Here is a 19119-nt window from a genome sequence, read left to right on the forward strand (position 1 = left end):
CTCTTTTGCCGCTGTTACAGCATCAGTGATCGTGCAACAGACTCTTGATGCAAGATATAAGGAAGGTTGTAAAAGAACAAATTATGGCAGAAACAAATGGCTACGTTACAAGACATTTCTTTCAGAAGACAAAGAGAAAAAAAAAAAAAGACATTGTCACTATTTTGCCACGCATAGAGCTCCTCCATCCTAGACGTAAGGTGAAAACGGGGCAGGTAAAAGCGTAAGTGAAACAAGTTGTCGAAAGCACCGCATAGCTAGGTTCAACAAAACAAAGAAGGGCGATACCATTCAAAGAGTGCGCTGCCGGGCAGGCTCAGCAAGCTGGGAGTGGCACTCAACACAGCTTTGCAGAGGCTTGAAGGAAGCTACACTTCAGCAGGTTCGGTCCAAGCCACTAAAGCAATTGGCCAAGCTAGAAGAGCGAACAAGTATGCAACCCACAGCAGATTGCAGAACTTTCTGGAGCAAAGAACTATCTGCATCCACACAAAAGTACACATGCCCAGGTTCAGAAAAATAAAAGCAGCTGCTGTTTAACAGCGTTCATCAAACATGCAGCTAAAGCACTCAATGCGATACAGAACATACCATGTATCACCAGCACACAAGTAAAGTGTTCAGGTGAAAAGCCTGTTAAATACAATTGTTATTCCTGCAACCTTCGAGCTATCACCTCGTACTTCCCAGATCAGTGGGAGAAGATGGCGAGTTGGACTACCGGCTTGTATGTAAAGAACAAGATCAACATTGTGCAACTCATTGAGAGCTAGTAACTGGCTAGTGCCAGTTGGTACAGCTGCTTCGTTTGGACTTGTCACAGCAGCAAAGCAGAAGCAATAATTTTGTCAGACACTTCTGCAAGACACCAGTCCCTCAAAGACCACAACAAGCGCAAATGTTGCAACCACATGGGAAGACTACTGCAGTGTAGGGAGGGAAAGGAAAAGAAAGCAACATATTTTCAAGAGTAAGAGAAAACAAACAATAATCTCTTCAGTCGTGAACAAGGGATGGTTGGAAGCAAGAAAAGAAAATTACAAAACACGCGACGTGTCGTCTGCAAAGACAAGTCCCAAACATGACACCATCCTTTCTCACTCCGGTGCACGGCACAAGTCCTTGTCTTGGTTTTCCAAACTTACAACCGGAGGAAAATGGCTTTAAAAAAAAAATTTAATAAAAGGAGAAGAGGACACATTTTTGTGGATGCAGCAATAAGACTTCCTAAATATTTCACAGAGGTCCATTCTGCACTTGGGGCTGAGTCGGCGCCTGAGGCTGCGCCGTCGATGGTGTTGGTGATGGCATCGTGGTTGTAGTCGGAGCAGAGGGGTCAGTGCCGTCAGCTGTGCCTGGCATCAGCTGCGCTGCTGTTGTGGTCGCAGTGACCTCGTTGGCGCTCGCACCGCTACCATTGGCCTTGCTTGCGTCTTCTAGCCTGTGAGGCGAGATGTTGGTCGATTGGGCAATAATTCGACAGTGGGCTAGTGAGTCGAACATACCGAAGTTCGTGTGCAAAAACAACAAGAGGACCAGAGTGGGAGCAAGGGCCAGACACTAGATGCAAGTGTAAACCCATCTCTCACAGGCTGGAGATAATGACTAGTCCAGCAACCAAAGAAAAAGGGAAGCAATTAAAGATTCTGCTATTAAAATTGCCGCTCATGGCACATGTGTCAACGCACGTTCCCTAGTTCTGAGCAGAAACGAGGTTAGCGTAATCGGTGGTTATCAATGGTGCCAGTAGTCACCATTGAAGCAATGTGGCCGCATATTGATCCTCAACTTTCCGAAAAAAGTTTATAGTCCGCACATGGCGTCCAACGCCTGTGTACTTGCTCCAGTCTTGTCCTTTCTTTGTTTTTGCACACAAACGTTAGTGTGGGTAAAAGTACTATTGCTGTGACTTTATTTACTTGTCTTCATTTGCAGGTTAACATAGCAAGCTGGGCGAGCTGGTGACTGAACATGTTCCTAGGGGTGGGCAGCCCAACCTGGACGAAAGACAAAAGGAAGTACACGGTACGAGCGCAGACGAACAACTGGTTTATTTTTTCAAACAAGTGATTAAATATACTGAGAATGTAAACACGTGTGAAGTGACGCTTACAAGTGGTGAAAGCAGTGCGGCAAAAAGTACTTTGGGCAGACTGGATGCTGCCTTAACAGCCACCTTAGGGAGCACCGAGGTGCGATCAGGAATGCAACAGGCTCAAATCTGGCCGTGCATTGTAGAAATTGCCCAATGCAAAACCTTGTTTGAACAAACCGAAATATTGTATAAAAATGTAAATCAAATTAACCGCGAGATTGTGGAAGCCTATTTCATGCATGTCAACTCAGGCACATGCGTCAGCCAGACTTCCATCGCTCTGCATGATAAAGAAACAGAGTTTATGAATGGCAAGATAGGCTGACACCCTTTCATCACTCGTAAGCATCACTTCACACGTGTTTACATTCTCTGTATATATAATCACTTGTTTGAAAAAACTAACCAGTTGTTATCTGCGCTCATATCGTGCACTTACTTTTGTCTTTCGTCCGGGTTGCGCTGCCCCCCCCTAGGTGCACATTCTTTTGAGAGGATAAGTAAACACCAAGTTATCTAAACCCCTCGCATTACCGCATAACACGGCTGTATGACGGCGAAGCCCACTGAAAATCGTGCCAGGAAGCTGACTTTAGAACACTGGCTGTCACTGTACAACACACATTACACCCTTGACCACTTCTTTTTTTTTTGCTAAAAAAAAAAAACAGGTGCACGTTAGATTTCTGCTTTATTTAGGAGCTTTAGTGTTACCTCAAGGTTAATTTTTTCACTTTGGACACATAGAAAGCAGGCGCATGTTTGATTCGAGGGCATATTAGAATTGAGCAAATACACTAGAATTTTTTTATAATGAAGTTGAAGGGGAAAGCAAAATTACTTCGTTATATGCATTACGCTTTGTTTAAGAGCTTTAGTGTTACCTCAAGGATAATTTTTTTACTTTGAACACATAGAAAGCAGGCGCATGTTTGATTAGAGGGCATATTAGAATTGAGCAAATACACTTAAATTTCTTTATAATGAAGTTGAAGGGGAAAGCAAAATTACTTCGTTATATGCATTACGCTTTGTTTAAGAGCTTTAGTGTTACCTCAAGGATAATTTTTTTTACTTTGGACACATAGAAAGCAGGCACATGTTTGATTCGAGGGCATATTAGAATTGAGCAAGCACACTAGAATTTTTTTATAATGAAGTTTAAGGGGAAAGCAAAATTACTTCGTTATATGCATTACGCTTTGTTTAAGAGCTTTAGTGTTACCTCAAGGATAATTTTTTTACTTTGGACACATAGAAAGCAGGCGCATGTTTGATTCGAGGGCATATTAGAATTGAGCAAGCACACTAGAATTTTTTTATAATGAAGTTTAAGGGGAAAGCAAAATTACTTCGTTATATGCATTACGCTTTGTTTAAGAGCTTTAGTGTTACCTCAAGGATAATTTTTTTACTTTGGACACATAGAAAGCAGGCGCATGTTTGATTCGAGGGCATATTAGAATTGAGCAAATACACCAGAATTTTTTTATAATGAAGTTTAAGGGGAAAGCAAAATTACTTCGTTATATGCATTACGCTTTGTTTAAGAGCTTTAGTGTTACCTCAAGGTTAATTTTTTCACTTTGGACACATAGAAAGCAGGTGCATGTTTGATTCGAGGGCATATTAGAATTGAGCAAATACACCAGAATTTTTTTATAATGAAGTTTAAGGGGAAAGCAAAATTACTTCGTTATATGCATTACGCTTTGTTTAAGAGCTTTAGTGTTACCTCAAGGTTAATTTTTTCACTTTGGACACATAGAAAGCAGGCGCATGTTTGATTCGAGGGCATATTAGAATTGAGCAAATACACTAGAATTTTTTTACAATGAAGTTTAAGGGGAAAGCAAAATTACTTCGTTATATGCATTACACTTTGTTTAAGATCTTTAGTGTTACCTCAAGGATAATTTTTTTACTTTGGACACATAGAAAGCAGGCACATGTTTGATTCGAGGGCCTATTAGAATTGAGCAAATACACCCGAATTTTTTTATAATGAGTTGAAGGGGAAAGCAAAATTACTTCGTTATATGCATTACTTTGTTATAGAGACTAGCCTTTTACGGCAGTATATGCCCGGAGGTGAATCTAGTTCATTATATCTATTGGCAAAACAATATTATTCAGTAAAACAATGTTTCAAAAGCATGGACCTCTATGGCAATTTCAATGGGAATTACGTTTGCCTCACTTATATCCATTATTTCATTGCATCACGACTTGTTATAACGAGGTTAAAGTGTCCTACCAAGTGTATTAGCAGCATGCTTTGATGTTTTTTTTTCTGCATCTCTTTTATTCGACCTACCGGATAATCCGACCAATTTCATCAGTCCGGTCAGGGCCGAAATGACAAAAGTCGACTGCACTGCAGTTAACTAAAAGGGGCACAATGACTGTAGCACACAAATGCACTGTTTAAATCCAGTTTTGGAAGAAAATTATCAAAGGCCACCAATGCTTTAGTTCCATGCCACTGTTGACAGCAACTGCTGCTTGCCTTCCTGGCTACAAGTAGTGCATCAGTTTACCATAGCAACGAGGTAACCGTAGCAACAAGTCATAGCAACTAGCCACAACAAGCCATTGCAAAGCCCAAAAAGGTGTAAATTTTGTTCATTTAAAATGTAGTTTCACCACATTTCTTTCGTTTTGGCAATCACAAAAAGCATAGAGCTGCAAAACGGACTAAGAGGTTTCGATTCTTCAATGAGCTTTTTCAGGTTTACAGAATGTGGACTCGTGTGAGCAGTCTATGAGAATATCAACTACCGTATTTGTTAGAATCTAGGCCAATAGTTTTTTCCAAATAATCATATACAAAACTCTAGGGTAGGGTTGGCTTAGATTTGAGGATATAAAAAAATGTGCCAGTCTCCAACTGAAAAAGATAAATATGGTCCATCGCTAGCACCATCTAGAAAAGTTAGTATCACGGCCGCTGCTAGCCAGGTCAGTAGCCAACTAAAGTACAAGGGCGATGTCGTCTGTTTGACCTGTGTCATATCGGAGCTGGTTCTATGGTATCGGCATGCAGAGTGGCGTTATCATAATGGCACACTATAGTGCCACTTTTAAATTAAAAGTTGTTGTAGCCGCAGAGGCACAGTAAGTCAGATGGGACTACAGCATCGATGAGATAAGTGTCCGTTGTTGGAAGGGGCAAAGGGAGACTCTTTAGCATGTACCACAGCTGTCCACAATGGTCGTGCCGCGTTTCAATGCGTGCGATGCTGCACTTTCTGCGCATGCATGGGCGCGCGTCTGCAAGCATACATGTGGTCTGGGCTATTCGCAAGTTCTGTAGACTGTCATGCCGCCCCGCGGCCATCAGCAAATTTTTTTTTCAAAGACTATCAAAGTAACCACAGGTGACATGGCAGTGGCACATTTGCTTGCTCTCTTCATGGCAGCCAGTAGGCTTGATTATCTGCTTTTACGCATCGTTTGTGCAAGATGAAATTCAAAAGCCATCGCATGCGCTGCGTGCCGCAATGCACCACCAGAGCTATGGCAAATGAAGTGAGCCTCCACTTGTTCCCCAAGGATGCGGCATTGAAGAAAGAATGGGTTGTGAAGCGAATCGGCAGACCGGTCACACCACAGATGTAATTGTGCAGTGTGCATTCGACCGGCAGTGGCTTCTTCCGGAGCCACGTGGTTAAGAAAACGAAAGTTCCTTGCTTATGCGCATTCTTTTATTTGTTTTTTTACGGAGTATCGATGCGTTAGTTAGAAAAATAGAGCTTGCGGCAGTGTACTGCAGCAGCGTGAACAACGTTGTGGCTTTGATCCCGAAAATGTGTAGTATGTGGGCGAGCGTTTGAAGCATTTGCTCAGGTTTCACTTGCATTAACTCAGTGTGTGGTTGCCGTGGTGTTTCGTTTCGCCAGAAACATACGTTTTCGTTATCACTGCATCCCGTGGTCCTCAGCGGGGCCATGCTCGAGCTTTGCACTTGTGGCCAGCGCAACGAGACCACACGAGCATTTAACATAAAAATTAACAAGAGCGGACGCGAGAGAGAAAATCTGGGGGCTTGGGCTCCTTGAATGTATGACTCTGCCTAGGCACTACGGAGGAGGTTTTTATGTAGGCAATTGTCCCTAGGCGTGCCGGCATTGTGGAGTGGGGTCGTTTGTTTGCGCTCGAACGCTGGCTGCTAGCATGGTGAAATAGGTGAAGCAGCAGGCACTGACGGACGATTTGGCGACCGCTGTGTCGGACAGACTGTCTCGCCCCTGCGGCGCTCGTGCTAACTCAATCATGGCAGATCATAGCTTTCTCGCGCCTTACGGAAATGTACCTTGTAAATAACATCATAGATGTTTCTGTGGGAGCAGTAGCGACCGTAGTAGAGCCTGGACCGCATATATTGAAAATCTAGAAGGTAGAGCGCCTTAGCAACCGTGGTTGAACCCAAGTGGGTGAAAGGCCGCCGGTGATGATGACTGACTCGACATCAGCGCCGCAGGCGTGAGAAAGTCTGTCCCATGTACCTTCAGAAGTGAAGTTCTGACTGATGCTGCAGAAGTTGCGGGGTGCGGTAGTGCTGAACTTAGTGTGACAAGTTGGCGGCTGGACGTATGTATATTTATTCAATCGTATTTTTTACTAATTGCAACAACGTGTCATTATTTCGCATTATTGGCGGCACCTCCAGGACACCAAAGCGGCAACGGGGACACCAAAGCTAGAACCCGGAATGGTCCGTGGATTGGGGCTCGCAGAGGCCTGCGTGTGCCAGGGGTGTATAAGATCAGCTGTCCACTATCGCGGACAGCCCATTCTTTATGTGAACACCCCCTGGCACGCTTCGGCCTCCGCGGTCCCAACCCACGGGCCACCCTGCTTCCAGATTTGATCCCCCCGCTAGCCCTTGGGTGCCCTGAATATCCTGCGCCGCCTGCTTTATTATAACCACAAGTGCTCTCCTGAGGCATCCGTCTACCGATTACATGTGCCCTCCTGGAGCAGTACTTCTAAAAAATTCAATTGATCGTTGCGACGAAAAAAGCGACCCGCGACTTATACAACACCAGTCAGAACCTTGCCCCTTCAGACACAGCAATCGCCAAATGGGGCATCCGCGCCCACTGCCTCACCACGCAGGCAGCGAGCGGCGGAGCGCAAACAAACTCGACCGCAGTCGGCAATGCCAGCATGTCTGGGGACCAACGAATACAACACGCGCTAAGAAATCTCCTCCGTAGTGCCTAGGCAGAGTCATATAATCAAGGAGCAAAAGTCCCCAGATTTTCGCTCTCGCGCCCGCTCTTACTCACGCCTGCGCACAAACGACTGGCGATCCCTCAAATGAACGTCTCGTGAAATCGCTCGCGCAGCAGAGTGGTCTTTGCAATACTAACCCTAAAAGCCTGCATCACCCGGACACGAGACTATGGTGTGCTGTGAGCGCATTGGAGTGAGTGCATTGGAGTGGAGTACCTTATTTACACGATTGTAAGTCGACTCGAATGTAAGTCGACCCCCCATATCGCGTGACAGGAAAAAAAAAAAAAAAGCACACCCGAGGGTGCATTCGATAACGAAAATTTATTAGTAGCTGACATGGTCACTGGACTACTAGTCTTCACTAGTGCTGCCATCGTCATCGTTGCTGCGGTCCCACAGCGCGTCGTCGTCCAGTGAAATTTCACATTTGGCAAACGACCGCACCACGACATCTTGTGGAACAGCAGCCCACGCCGAATGCACCCAACCACACGCAGCCGTCAGGGAGGCTCTTTTGACAGGTCCGGTTGGCGTAATTTCGTGGTCTTCTGCCGCCAGCCACTCGTACTCGCGGCGGAGCAGGGCCTTAAAAAGCGAAGGTCCGGGCTTGTTTCATGACCATGTTGCACTTCACTGGCAGGGACCGATCACGCACTTCAGCGACGTACGCCGCAAGTTAGCCTACAGCTCCAGAAAGCGTCCAGACTTCGGAACGTTGGAAATTTCTCACTTGCCGTCACAAATGAAAATTTCGCTTCGCTGCAGTCGCCGCTCTCGCACCACCCATTCAGAAACATTGAAATTGCGGCCCGCTGCGCAGTGATTTGTTTTTTCGGTGTAAAGGATGGCAGCCCTCTTGAACGCTGCTGTGAACGAGTTCCGAACAATTAGTGGGCCTGGAGCACTCATGACGATTGGGAAGCATGGAAGTAGCACGTAGCCAGCAGTCAAGTGGAACGCGTCAAACAAATGCCAATGCCTTTCAACAGAGAAAGAGAAACCCGCGAGCGGTGTCTGCTCTTTCATGAACTACCGATACTCCCTGCAAGCGCCGTTCTGAGGGTGCCGCCGCAAATGGGAACAGCGGCACTTCCATCAACTATCGGCACCCTCCCCATGAGTGTTGCGTGCACTGTAAAACTCTCAAAAATGTTGAAAAACCCTTCCGAAAAGCGAACAAACATGCGGGATAGCAAAAAGATACGGGTAGGGCCATAGAGCAAACATAAAATTGTAAATATGTTGTAGCTCCCGTTGGTCTCGCTTTTTTGGCGGGGTTATGTTTTGGTTTCGATTGTAAGTTGACCCAACTTCAGACTTTCAAATTTAAAAAAAGTGGTCGACTTACAATCGTGTAAATACAGTAATTGGGCAGAAATGGACGTACTGCGGAAGCAAACTAGCCTGTACAAGTACGCGCTGTGCCGCCATTCGCACATTTTCTGCAAAGTGCGGGTGCGGCGTGCGTATTTTTCTTTTTTCAAATTCAAACTTCAACGTAAAGATCTGGCCAAAGTGGAGGTTGGGGGTCAGATTCGTTTTGGCAGCTCGCGGAATCCTAAAATGTTGTTTGCGGAAAGTCTTTTATCAACAAAAAGACAAATCCCGGCAGCGCACCGTCTCCAGTTCGGCGTTCCCAGCGCGGAACCCCGCAAAACTTAAATATGGTTTCGTCCACGCTTCCTTGTGAAATCCACAACGGACCAGGAGGAATTTTGTATTCTTGAAAGAGTGGTGACATGCTCCTGCTGATAATGAACAGCCGCAGTGACCAAAACCGTAAGCACCCTGCTCATTTTTTTTTTCTCTGTGGCATGTATTACCTAGCGTTCAGACTCAACCTCGTGTTTGACAGAACTTGCGAAAACAGTGATATTTCAAATTTGTCGGCATCAAATATTTCCGACGACGCAAGAAGCGATCACGTCTCTTTGTAGAAACGCACTTGTAGGGACGTGGTGCAGCGCAGCGTTGGAAATATCTAGTCTGGCAACATGCACATAAATAGCTATATTTTTGCATGGGATTTTCAAGGGGATTTTACAAGTGTTCAATACACAGACAATAATTTGAAATACTCAAGTTTGATATATCCGGAATCAACTGTATTAAAGTTTGCAGCACAGCTACGATAGAAGTGTTTCGAGATATACACGACACATTTTAAACATGCTGCTGTTGCTTTTGATGCAGATCTTGGCATGCAGAACTGTGCCCACAAGCACCTTAAGAGATTGAAACAGCGACACTGAGGCTCTTGATAATTTTTTAATGTAATATTGCCATGACGTTCCATGTATATTTATCTATAAACATGCTATATTTTCACCTATGCCATATATGCAAAGTAGATGCTATTCTATTCAACCACCAAAGTTGCTCCAACCAGGTCTATGTTCTTCACTGAATTATTCCTCAGAGTTATAGAGAATCACAGTGCACAAGCAAAAGTCGTGAAAACTTTCAATCATGGATAAGCCTTTTATCCTATATCTTCTGGCTATCAAAATGCAAAAAAATATTATGCGCTCACAATCTGAAAATGATGCAATTTCACTGCTGCCCCTCCTTACAGGCAGCACAGTGGAGCCTGAGTGATGCCATTACAGGCTGTACACCGCTTGTCGAAGGTTTTAAGAGTGCCAGAAATTTCACCGCCCCCAGCGTACGTAGCATCCGTGTACAGTGGCACCCGCATACAGTGACACCCGCGTACAGAAACACTCGCGTACAGAGACACCCGCATACAGACACCCGCGTACAGAGACACCTGCGTACAGAGACACCCGCGTACAGAGACGCCCGCGTACAGAGACGCCCGCGTACAGAGACGCCCGCGTACAGAGACGCCCGCGTACAGAGACGCCCGCGTACAGAGACGCCCGCGTACAGAGACGCCCGGGCACAGTTAGAACACTGTCCGAGGGTTTCAAGTGCAAGACATTATCAGAGTCATTGCTTTGCCCTTTGGGGCAAAACTGACAATTTCTTTGTAAGCCAGCAGTGCACGGAACAAGAGAAGGTGATAGCAGTGGCTTGCCTTTGCGTTGATATCTGTGTGGCACTGGTGGTCTTTGGTGGCTCGACAGAGGGCAGGGGACCGTTGGCACAGGTAGACGTGGAAACTGGCTTACATGTGGCACCGCCGTCCACGCTGGCAGGTGTCGAGTCTGCAGGCCCGTCTACGGGCTCTGGCAAGCTGCAAGGGTTTGAAAGGGAAAAACTCTTATGACCACTTGTCACCATGCACGGTGCACAACAATGGCAATGTTATTACCTCTCATTCTGAACTGGCGTCACCACAATTAAAGGAGGGACACGTGGGTCCCGGCGAGAAACGTTTTTGTTATCGACGCCAAACACGTGAAATGTTCTGGAAATATTCAATCTTGTGTGCTGGTTACAAATATGCAATTAGTTTCTTCTTCTAGGTCAATAAAAAGAAAACTTACAAACTTGGGATGTGATTGGCAAAAAAATTGTAATGCACCAAGGGGGCTAAAATTAAGCTGGTATATTGCTGAATGTTTGAAGAGCGCAACTTTGCATTTTAACGTATGTATCTGCATTTTAGCTGAAGTTATGAAACTATAAGGTTACAAATCTGCAAATGTGAATTTTTGTTGGTGACTTCTACAATATTTCAAAATGTTGCAGTGTCCCAAAGCACTATATCTTAGTTTTTCTTGTACTCTATGACTCTCTAGCGTTTAGGCAAACAAGAAATCAAGAGCATTAAATGAGTAACAGGGACACAGTGCTGCTCCCTAAAATTTAGGCTAGCAAAAATCATTGCTTGAAATCGAAAAATGCGATGCTGACTGCACACAAAGTTGTTATTCCGTAAACAAGGCGCCGCATATAAAAGAACTGTGCACTGAAACGCATAAAGAGAGACTCCTACAACTATGCTACACCATTGTGAAACTCAAGAGAGTAGGCGAACAGGTAGGGCGTATGATCCGCCGTGTTTCCAACAAGCGGGGCGGTCTGCGGGGCAGGGACGCGCTTCGGCTCGTCTATGCCTTCGTGACTAGCCGGATCCTCTACGCCGTGCCATATCTCCGCACTACTAAGCAAGACGAGGCGCGAATAGACGCCATCATCCGCAAGGCAACTAAGCGAGCCCTGGATCTCCCGGTGGCTACCTCTAATGCCAAACTGAAGGCATTGGGGGTGCTAAACTCCTACCAGGAGCTGCGGGAAGCCCACCTCATGAACCAATACACGCGGCTCATGCAGACGGCCCCTGGGCGCCGCCTGCTAAACCGCTTACACATCCAACACGACTGCACTCCAGAGGAGACGGAGCGTATCCCAGTACTGTGGCGCCATATGCTCTGGGTCTCCCCACTCCCCCGTAACATGGACATTGACATGCACGAAAACAGACGACAAGCACGGGCTCGGGCTCTTGAGAGACAACACGGCTCCTGACCCGGTGTATATTATGCAGACGTAGCAGGGCCGTCGCCCACGGGATTTTACACGGCCGCTGTTGTTCACCAGGAAATGCATGTCGATGGACTCTCTTTTCGAGCCCCGAATTCAATGCGAGCCGAGGAAGTAGCGATAGCGCTTGCTGCCGCCCACGCCAATTCGAGAATCATCATTACGGACTCCCGAAAAGCATGTGATCATTACTTGGCTGGGGAGATCTCCCCCTTAGCTGCTTGCATTCTAAGACGGACTGCCACTGATCCAACACCGAAAAGAATCATTTGGGCTCCTGGCCATCAGGGCGTACGAGGTAATGGGGCCGCTGACTCGGCTGCCCGAGCGCTTATTTACCGGGCTCCTCATCCCAGCTCTTTTGGCTCGGAGACTAACCAGCCGCTGCTGCGATTCAGGGAAATAATAACACATTATAGCGACAACCACTGCCTTTTCCCGGCCCCTGCCAAGGGGCTGAGTAAGACGGAGGAGCAAACTTTAAGGCGCCTGCAGACAGGTACTCTGCTCTGTCCTGCAATCTTAAAGCATTACGATCCTAACATGGATGGGCGATGCCCGGACTGTGGGGAGACCTGTGATATCTTCCACATGGTGTGGGCATGTACTCAAAATCCCCACCTCCCCCCTTCCCCTACCCCTTCCAGAGAGGCATGGGAGACTGCCCTCCTCAACTGCTCCTCGCTTGAGTCCCAAAGGGCTCTGGTGAAACGGGCAAGAGACGGGGCATTGTTGTAGTATAGTGTCGCCCCCTGTCAGATCTCTGTGTCATCGCACATGTATGTTTTGTAATTGCTTAGCTAGATGGCGCACCCCCCTTCTGTCATGTGACAAGCTTGGACCAATCGGGAGGTGCCATCTAGCAGGTGAAGCCTTTATAAGTAATAAACAGCCGCGGGTCGGCGGAGTCTTCGTTCCGGTTTTCAGCGGGAGCAGTTAGCTCCGTGTCTCCTTCACTGCGCCGGCGCTAGCCCCGCGTTCGCCCGTCGGGGCCCCCCGCTTGCCTGCCGCTGCCGACACAACATCTTTTGGCGACGAGGATGGGATTCCCGCAGCGGTTCCGACCGAAGCCCCGGGAAACCAACGAGCTTCGTAAGTGAAGCGACCCTTTCCGTGTCCGCACGGCAGGCAAACGCCGCCGACGCACTTGGCGTCGCGAGGCTTCCGAGCCTAGGCCTTCTCGCCCCCTTTGTTCTTCCTTGCCCATTCCTGCGGCGAGCTCCGGCTTGCCTCCTGCACTGTCTCCTGCACGCTACCCGGCATGGCTTTTACGGCGAACCTTCCCGTTTTTCTTGAAGTGCCCGGCCCACCGTTAATTCCATGGCATCGATGGAAAAAAATTTTTCAGGCCCACCTCGAAGCGGCCGGCGGTGGCGACTGGACAGACGCGCGACGAGCGTCCGCGCTCGTCAGCGCTCTCGGGCGTGAGGGACAACGGAAGTACTTCGCAGACGAGGAGCAGGAAGCAGCAAGGCAGTTAACCGGCGCAGCGTCACCGTCAAGTGAAGCAGCAAGGCAGTCGACCGGCGCAGCGTCAACGTCAAGTGATGCGGTCCCGCCACGTCAGAGTTTCCGAGACTCTTGGAGCGGCTTGACCGGCTGTTCGCCGCGTCAACAAATGTCCTGGCGGAACGGCACGAATTCACCAGTCGGAAGCAGTTCGACGGAGAAGGATTCCTGGAATTCGTGACCGCATTGAAGGAGAAGGCGGTACAGTGCAACTTCGGCACAACCTATGGCGAGCGCGTCCGAGACCAGATAATACATGGCGTAGCGAACGTCAGCGTTCGCGAAAAGTTGCTGGCTCATGGCGAAACCCTGACCCTGGACAAGGCAGAGGAAATTGGATGCTCGTTAGAAGCCTTGCATCGAGCGAACCGCGCGTTCGGCTCCGAAAATGTTCGAAGGATTGAGGCATCTCAATTTGGCGTTCCGTTGACGGGCCAAGATGGCCGACTTCTTCCGGGGAGCCGCCAAGATGGCCGACGTAGTCCGGGAGGCCATGAAGATGGCAGACTTCTTCCGAGAGGCCGCCAAGATGGCGGACTTCTTCCGAGAGGCCGCCAAGACGACGGACTTCTTCCGAGAGGCCGCCGAGACGACGGACTTCTTCCGAGAGGCCGCCGAGACGACGGACTTCTTCCGAGAGGCCGCCGAGACGACGGACTTCTTCCGAGAGGCCGCCGAGACGACGGACATTTCGCACATGGCTCCTCCGGGAACCGTGGTGCATGCGATCGCTGTGGCAGCACGAAGCATATTGCAACGTACAGGAATTGTCCAGCAAGGAATCGGCGGTGCAACGCCTGCCACACGTTGGGCCATTTTGCATCAGTATGCCGAAAAACCCGTACTGTCCAGCACGTCTCTTCCGCAGAGATGCGGTCTTCGTCAACTTCCGCAGGGCAGCCGTCCGCGTCTGTCTTGACGGTAAGCGCTTTCGAAACTAAAAAAGATTTGGAAGTTCCGGTCGTAGTGAACGGCGTCTCCATGCGACTGCCGGTGGATACGGGAGCGTCTGTCTCATTGATGACGGCCGAAGATTTTGGAAAGCACTTTGGTCGACAGCACAGACTGTCACAAACAGTGGACTTGAAACATTTCTCCAAGCAATGCATCGACATTCAAGGCCTGTTTCAAGCCACTGTCCAGTTTTTCCAAAGGTCATGCTCCGTCACGTTCCACGTAACGACTACAGGAACATCACTGCTGGGTTTAGACGCCATCCAACGCTTGGGCATACAGATCGACGGTACGTCGCTGACATGTCGTCTACCATCGCTTCCTTCAGTACAGAGCCCCACAGGTGTGCCTCCGGGTTTTGATCACCTTTCCAGTGACGAGTTGGGCCTCGTCAACAACTTTGTGCACCGAATTCATCGGCAGCAAGATGCGAAACCAGTATCTTCAAAGTTGCGCCGACTACCCCTGGCTCTCCGTGACCAGGTCAAACATGAATTGCGACGTCTCGAGGACTGCGACGTCATCGAGCGCGTCGAGGCTACTGAGTGGGTGTCTCCACTCGTGGTGGTGCGCAAGAAGGATGGAACCATGCGGCTCTGTGTAGATCTACGAGAACAGGACAGTCTTGTGTCTCAAGTGCAAGAAAGGGTCTTGCAGAAACAGTCGCAGACTAAACAGTACGTAGACAAACGTAGAGGTGCTCAGGCAACTCGTATCAAGGTGGGAGACACCGTCAGAATTAGATTTAACAGGAAAGGAATTTTTAAGTACAGTAAACCTCGTAAAGTCAAGGCCCAGATAGGACCATCTACTTTTCTACTCAGTGATGGAAAGACGTGGCATGTGTCTAAGTTAACCGTAGTGATGAAGGATCCAGCATGTAGTACATTGTGTACAAGTGATAGAAACTTTTTGTACTCATATTCAAACTTGGATAGTCATTCCGATGACTCGTCTGTAGTGTCATCGTCCTTTCATAGGCATCAGTTAAGTAGTTCGTCTGGCTGTATCACTTCCGAGTCTGCACAGTCGGCAGTCGTCTCTGATTCCGTGGGGGAATCGGTAGCCTCCCAGGACTTGTTGGGACTTCGAGAGGAGCTTCCTGGGCAACCCTCTCCAGCTTTGAGCGCTAACCACATTCAATTGTCCAACCAGGGGGAGGGAAATAATAGTGGGACGACTGGGTCTTTAAAGTCGACCGATACGCGTCGCAACCCCCAAAGTTCTTCTGAGGTATGCACGCGTCCTTATCGTGACAGAAAACGGCCTCCGTGGCTCGATGATTTTGTTTTTGTAGTGTAGAGCGTATTTCCGTCTTCGAAATGCCACGGCTAAGGGCCTCGTTGTGACATTTAGCAGACAGTCCACATGTTTCATTAACACAGGTATAAAAGGTGCTCCTTGTTGCGGTGCAGTGAGTTTTGTGCCGTGTTCCTTGTCAGACTTTGTTTGAGTGACTGCCTGTGTTTTGGTGCCCAAGACTGGTGCACGTGTATGTGAACTTGGGCAGGGACGGACTGAAATTGTTGTGGACTTAAGTGCGTGCCTTGTGTGCATCTGGTGCACGTGGGGGGGAACGAACTGAAATTGCCTTTGGACTTAAGTGCGCGTCTTGTGTGCGCGTTTCACTGTATGCTCGCTTTGTTTCCAGGGGGGGATGATGTAGTATAGTGTCGCCCCCTGTCAGATCTCTGTGTCATCGCACATGTATGTTTTGTAATTGCTTAGCTAGATGGCGCACCCCCCTTCTGTCATGTGACAAGCTTGGACCAATCGGGAGGTGCCATCTAGCAGGTGAAGCCTTTATAAGTAATAAACAGCCGCGGGTCGGCGGAGTCTTCGTTCCGGTTTTCAGCGGGAGCAGTTAGCTCCGTGTCTCCTTCACTGCGCCGGCGCTAGCCGCGCGTTCGCCCGTCGGGGCCCCCCGCTTGCCTGCCGCTGCCGACACAACAATTGTCATGCGATGTCCCGGACTAGGGACGCCGACCATGTAGCGGGGCCACTCTGTGGCTCCCAAACTCTCTTGCAGCAATTAAAAGTTTTCACCACCACCACCACACCTGCAAGTAGCTTTGAACGGTGCCTTGGACCTACCGGTTCCCTTGAATGCTTGTGTCTGCCGAAGAGCTGACCTCCGCAGAGTTGAGCTCGACACAGTTGACACCCGAACTGGAAGTGGAGGCCTTCGGCGCACTACTAACGGAGCACTCGACCTTGGGGACGTCGCCGACCGTCGACTCTACAGTGGGCTTTTGCTCTGTGGCGCTCGGCTCGCAATGGCTGCCGATAGCTGGCGCCAACGTCGAAGCTGCTTCTGCGTAAAAAAAAAAAAAAACGAACAACGCCGTCCGTGAGTGTTGACTGAAGAGTCCACGATGTGAAAGTAGATTAAAGAGACACTCAGGAAAGAAATAATTTCACAGGGGGATTGATAAGCTAGAAAAGACGTAAAATCACAATGCCGATGGTGAAGCCATCTTCAAGTTCCTGCACCAGCTAGCCATCATGTCATGGCACTGTCAGCTCGCTCATGGCCAATTCTTTATCTGTAAAGGTGGATTACACGGAACCACCAGAACTCGGCAACATTGAAGACGTTTCAATGAGCCACTAAGCCCAACTACAACACAAAACTTTAAAATCCATGATATCCCACCGATGTAACAACAAGAAACAGAACTTTGAGCTACATTCCCTTTTCTGATAACCAACCTCTTACCGCGAAATTCATGAAAACAGTTTTGAAAGAACACCTTATCAGTCTAAAACTGGTTTAGTATTTCATTTTCGTGTCCCTAAAAGCACTGATGAACAAAAGAGCGCTAACAGACAGCGCTCGCAAAAGAGGAAAAATACAATAAAATAAAATTATGGGGTTTAGCATACCCCAAATAATACGTGCTATGCCAGGCACCGTAGTTAGGGGGCTCCGGATTAATTTTGTCCATTAATCTGCAATTTGCTTCAACATGACGATTCTTGCATTGCGCCCTAATTGGCACGTGGTCATCAAGGCCGTGGTCATTAATGCCTGTTTAGGCTGCATGTTACAGCCTCTGCTGTTGTCACACGAAGTTTCAGTGCGGGTAGCCTGTACCATGCAACAATGCAAAAACTGAGCAATGGCACCGATCCTTGTCCTGCAAGCAGGCTTGCCCATTTGCAGCTACAAAATTTTCACGGCAGAAAGGCAGCAGACGAGAAATTCTGAAAGATGTGTTGGCTCACCGGGGCATTTCGTCGAGTCTGGCTCATTTGAGGGTTGCGGCAATAGAACTGCAGGGGCTTCAACTGTAGGTGGGGATGGCACCTGCTCCGAGGTTTCCATGGCAACTGGCATGGCTGGAGTCGTCGTGTCCGCAGCAGCAGCACTGCATAGTAGTTGAGGCACAGAATATGCATGCCTAGGTTTATCAAAACAAGTACAGAAGCACCATAGTTCAGCTCGAACTAATCCACAAGTTCAGGATGACAGCTGAAACGCCGATAATTGAGTATGCTTTTCTACGGACAAACAAAATTGCTGTTATGAGGTTATCATCCACATACTGTGCCCAACTGCTCCACTGCAATACTGTTGTTACGCAATCGCAGTAAATGGTTGAAGCCGAAGTCCAGAAGTCCAAGCCACCATGTGAACTACTGGGCAACATGCGAACATTTCTGGCTGGTCAAAAAATGGATGACAAGCAGCAAAGACAGATTGCCCTCTGCGATAGCCAAATTTGTCACCATTGCTTGAAAATCTCTTGCATGTGGTTGTGCCCACAGACATGAGTAAAGCCATTCACTAACCCTCTGCGTATGGAAGACAAGCTCAGCTCGTCAAGCACCTTCTTTTTTTTTTGCTCTTCGTGCAGGCCTTAAGACTATTTGAGCTTCTGCATTGCTCCATGCTTCTTCCAGAGGGCATGCTTTTTTTTTGCGCTTGCTGTAAAATGTTGTCCCAACTTCCCTCTTCAACAGAAAGGAGCTGTTGAAGAGTGAAGTTGGAAGCATGCAGTGAAGCCTGCCTTGAATATTACAGTGCAAAATTAGTATTTTTTTCTTATTAAATTTAACCTTTTTGACAATTTTTTTCTCTTGTGTTATATTTAACATCAAAATCACTTGCACGAAAAAAAAAAAAAAATAGTCCATGTCCTTCGCAAGTTTTTTTGCATTTCTTTTACCGTCCTTAGGAGGGATGGTGTCTGGACAGAGGACTGACGTTTCTGGCGAATACCTCGACTTCCACTCGCTACAAACAATTCAAAATTTGCACAGCTATTTAAATGTGTTTCTACTTCTTCCATTGAAAACTTGAGCAAAAAAGTTGAGTAGTATGGAATTTATAAAAACATAAATGGAACATATAATGGTTTCTAGCAAGTACGGATGCGAGCACAAGTAAGTAGAAATAGACAAGACAACGCTGGACAATCAGCGTTGTCCTGTACTTTTCTACTTACTTGTGCTGGCGTCCGTATTTGCTGGAAGCCATATACCTTCACCGTGCACCAACTGATCCAGCAAACTACTCTAATAAATGGAACACATTTGTTACTTTGGTAAAGGGGCATAACGATTCCTTCTAGAGCGACAAAAATGCTCTCACATCTCTACAACACGGCGATTTTACTGAACTAAATGAAATGCATTTAATGATTGCAGTCCTGAAATACAACTTTTTTAGAATTTACATTCTAACTAGGCAGTTTTCGGATGTAGAAAGTTGTAAGTAAAAAAAAAGTATTCATTTAAAAATTATGTATTTAGTTCAGTCTCAGCAATGACCACTCAGCAATTAATGATTGAAATTTCAGAAAAACATTCATTCATCACAGAGAAAATGTTCCTTAAACAAGTCAAAACAGCTTTTTCAG

General features: G+C 47.5%; 1 protein-coding gene across 3 annotated transcripts in view; it reads right to left on the reverse strand.

Moving 5' to 3' along the window:
* Window positions 1–1158: 1158 nt before the first annotated feature.
* Window positions 1159–19119, reverse strand: part of fmt (phosphatase 6 regulatory subunit 1-like protein fmt) — a 67168-nt gene continuing 49207 nt past the window's right edge. For all 3 annotated transcript variants that reach the window (XM_055077774.2, XM_055077773.2, XM_055077772.2), the window contains 4 exons: window positions 17483–17625; window positions 16349–16568; window positions 10380–10538; window positions 1159–1441 (listed from right to left, as the gene is read on the reverse strand). In XM_055077774.2, the coding sequence (XP_054933749.1) occupies window positions 1237–1441; window positions 10380–10538; window positions 16349–16568; window positions 17483–17625 (727 nt within the window). In that variant the 3' untranslated portion in view covers window positions 1159–1236. The remainder of the gene's footprint in view (window positions 1442–10379; window positions 10539–16348; window positions 16569–17482; window positions 17626–19119) is intronic.

This window comes from Dermacentor andersoni, chromosome 10 (genome assembly GCF_023375885.2).
Source record: "Dermacentor andersoni chromosome 10, qqDerAnde1_hic_scaffold, whole genome shotgun sequence".
NCBI classification, from domain to species: domain Eukaryota; kingdom Metazoa; phylum Arthropoda; class Arachnida; order Ixodida; family Ixodidae; genus Dermacentor; species Dermacentor andersoni.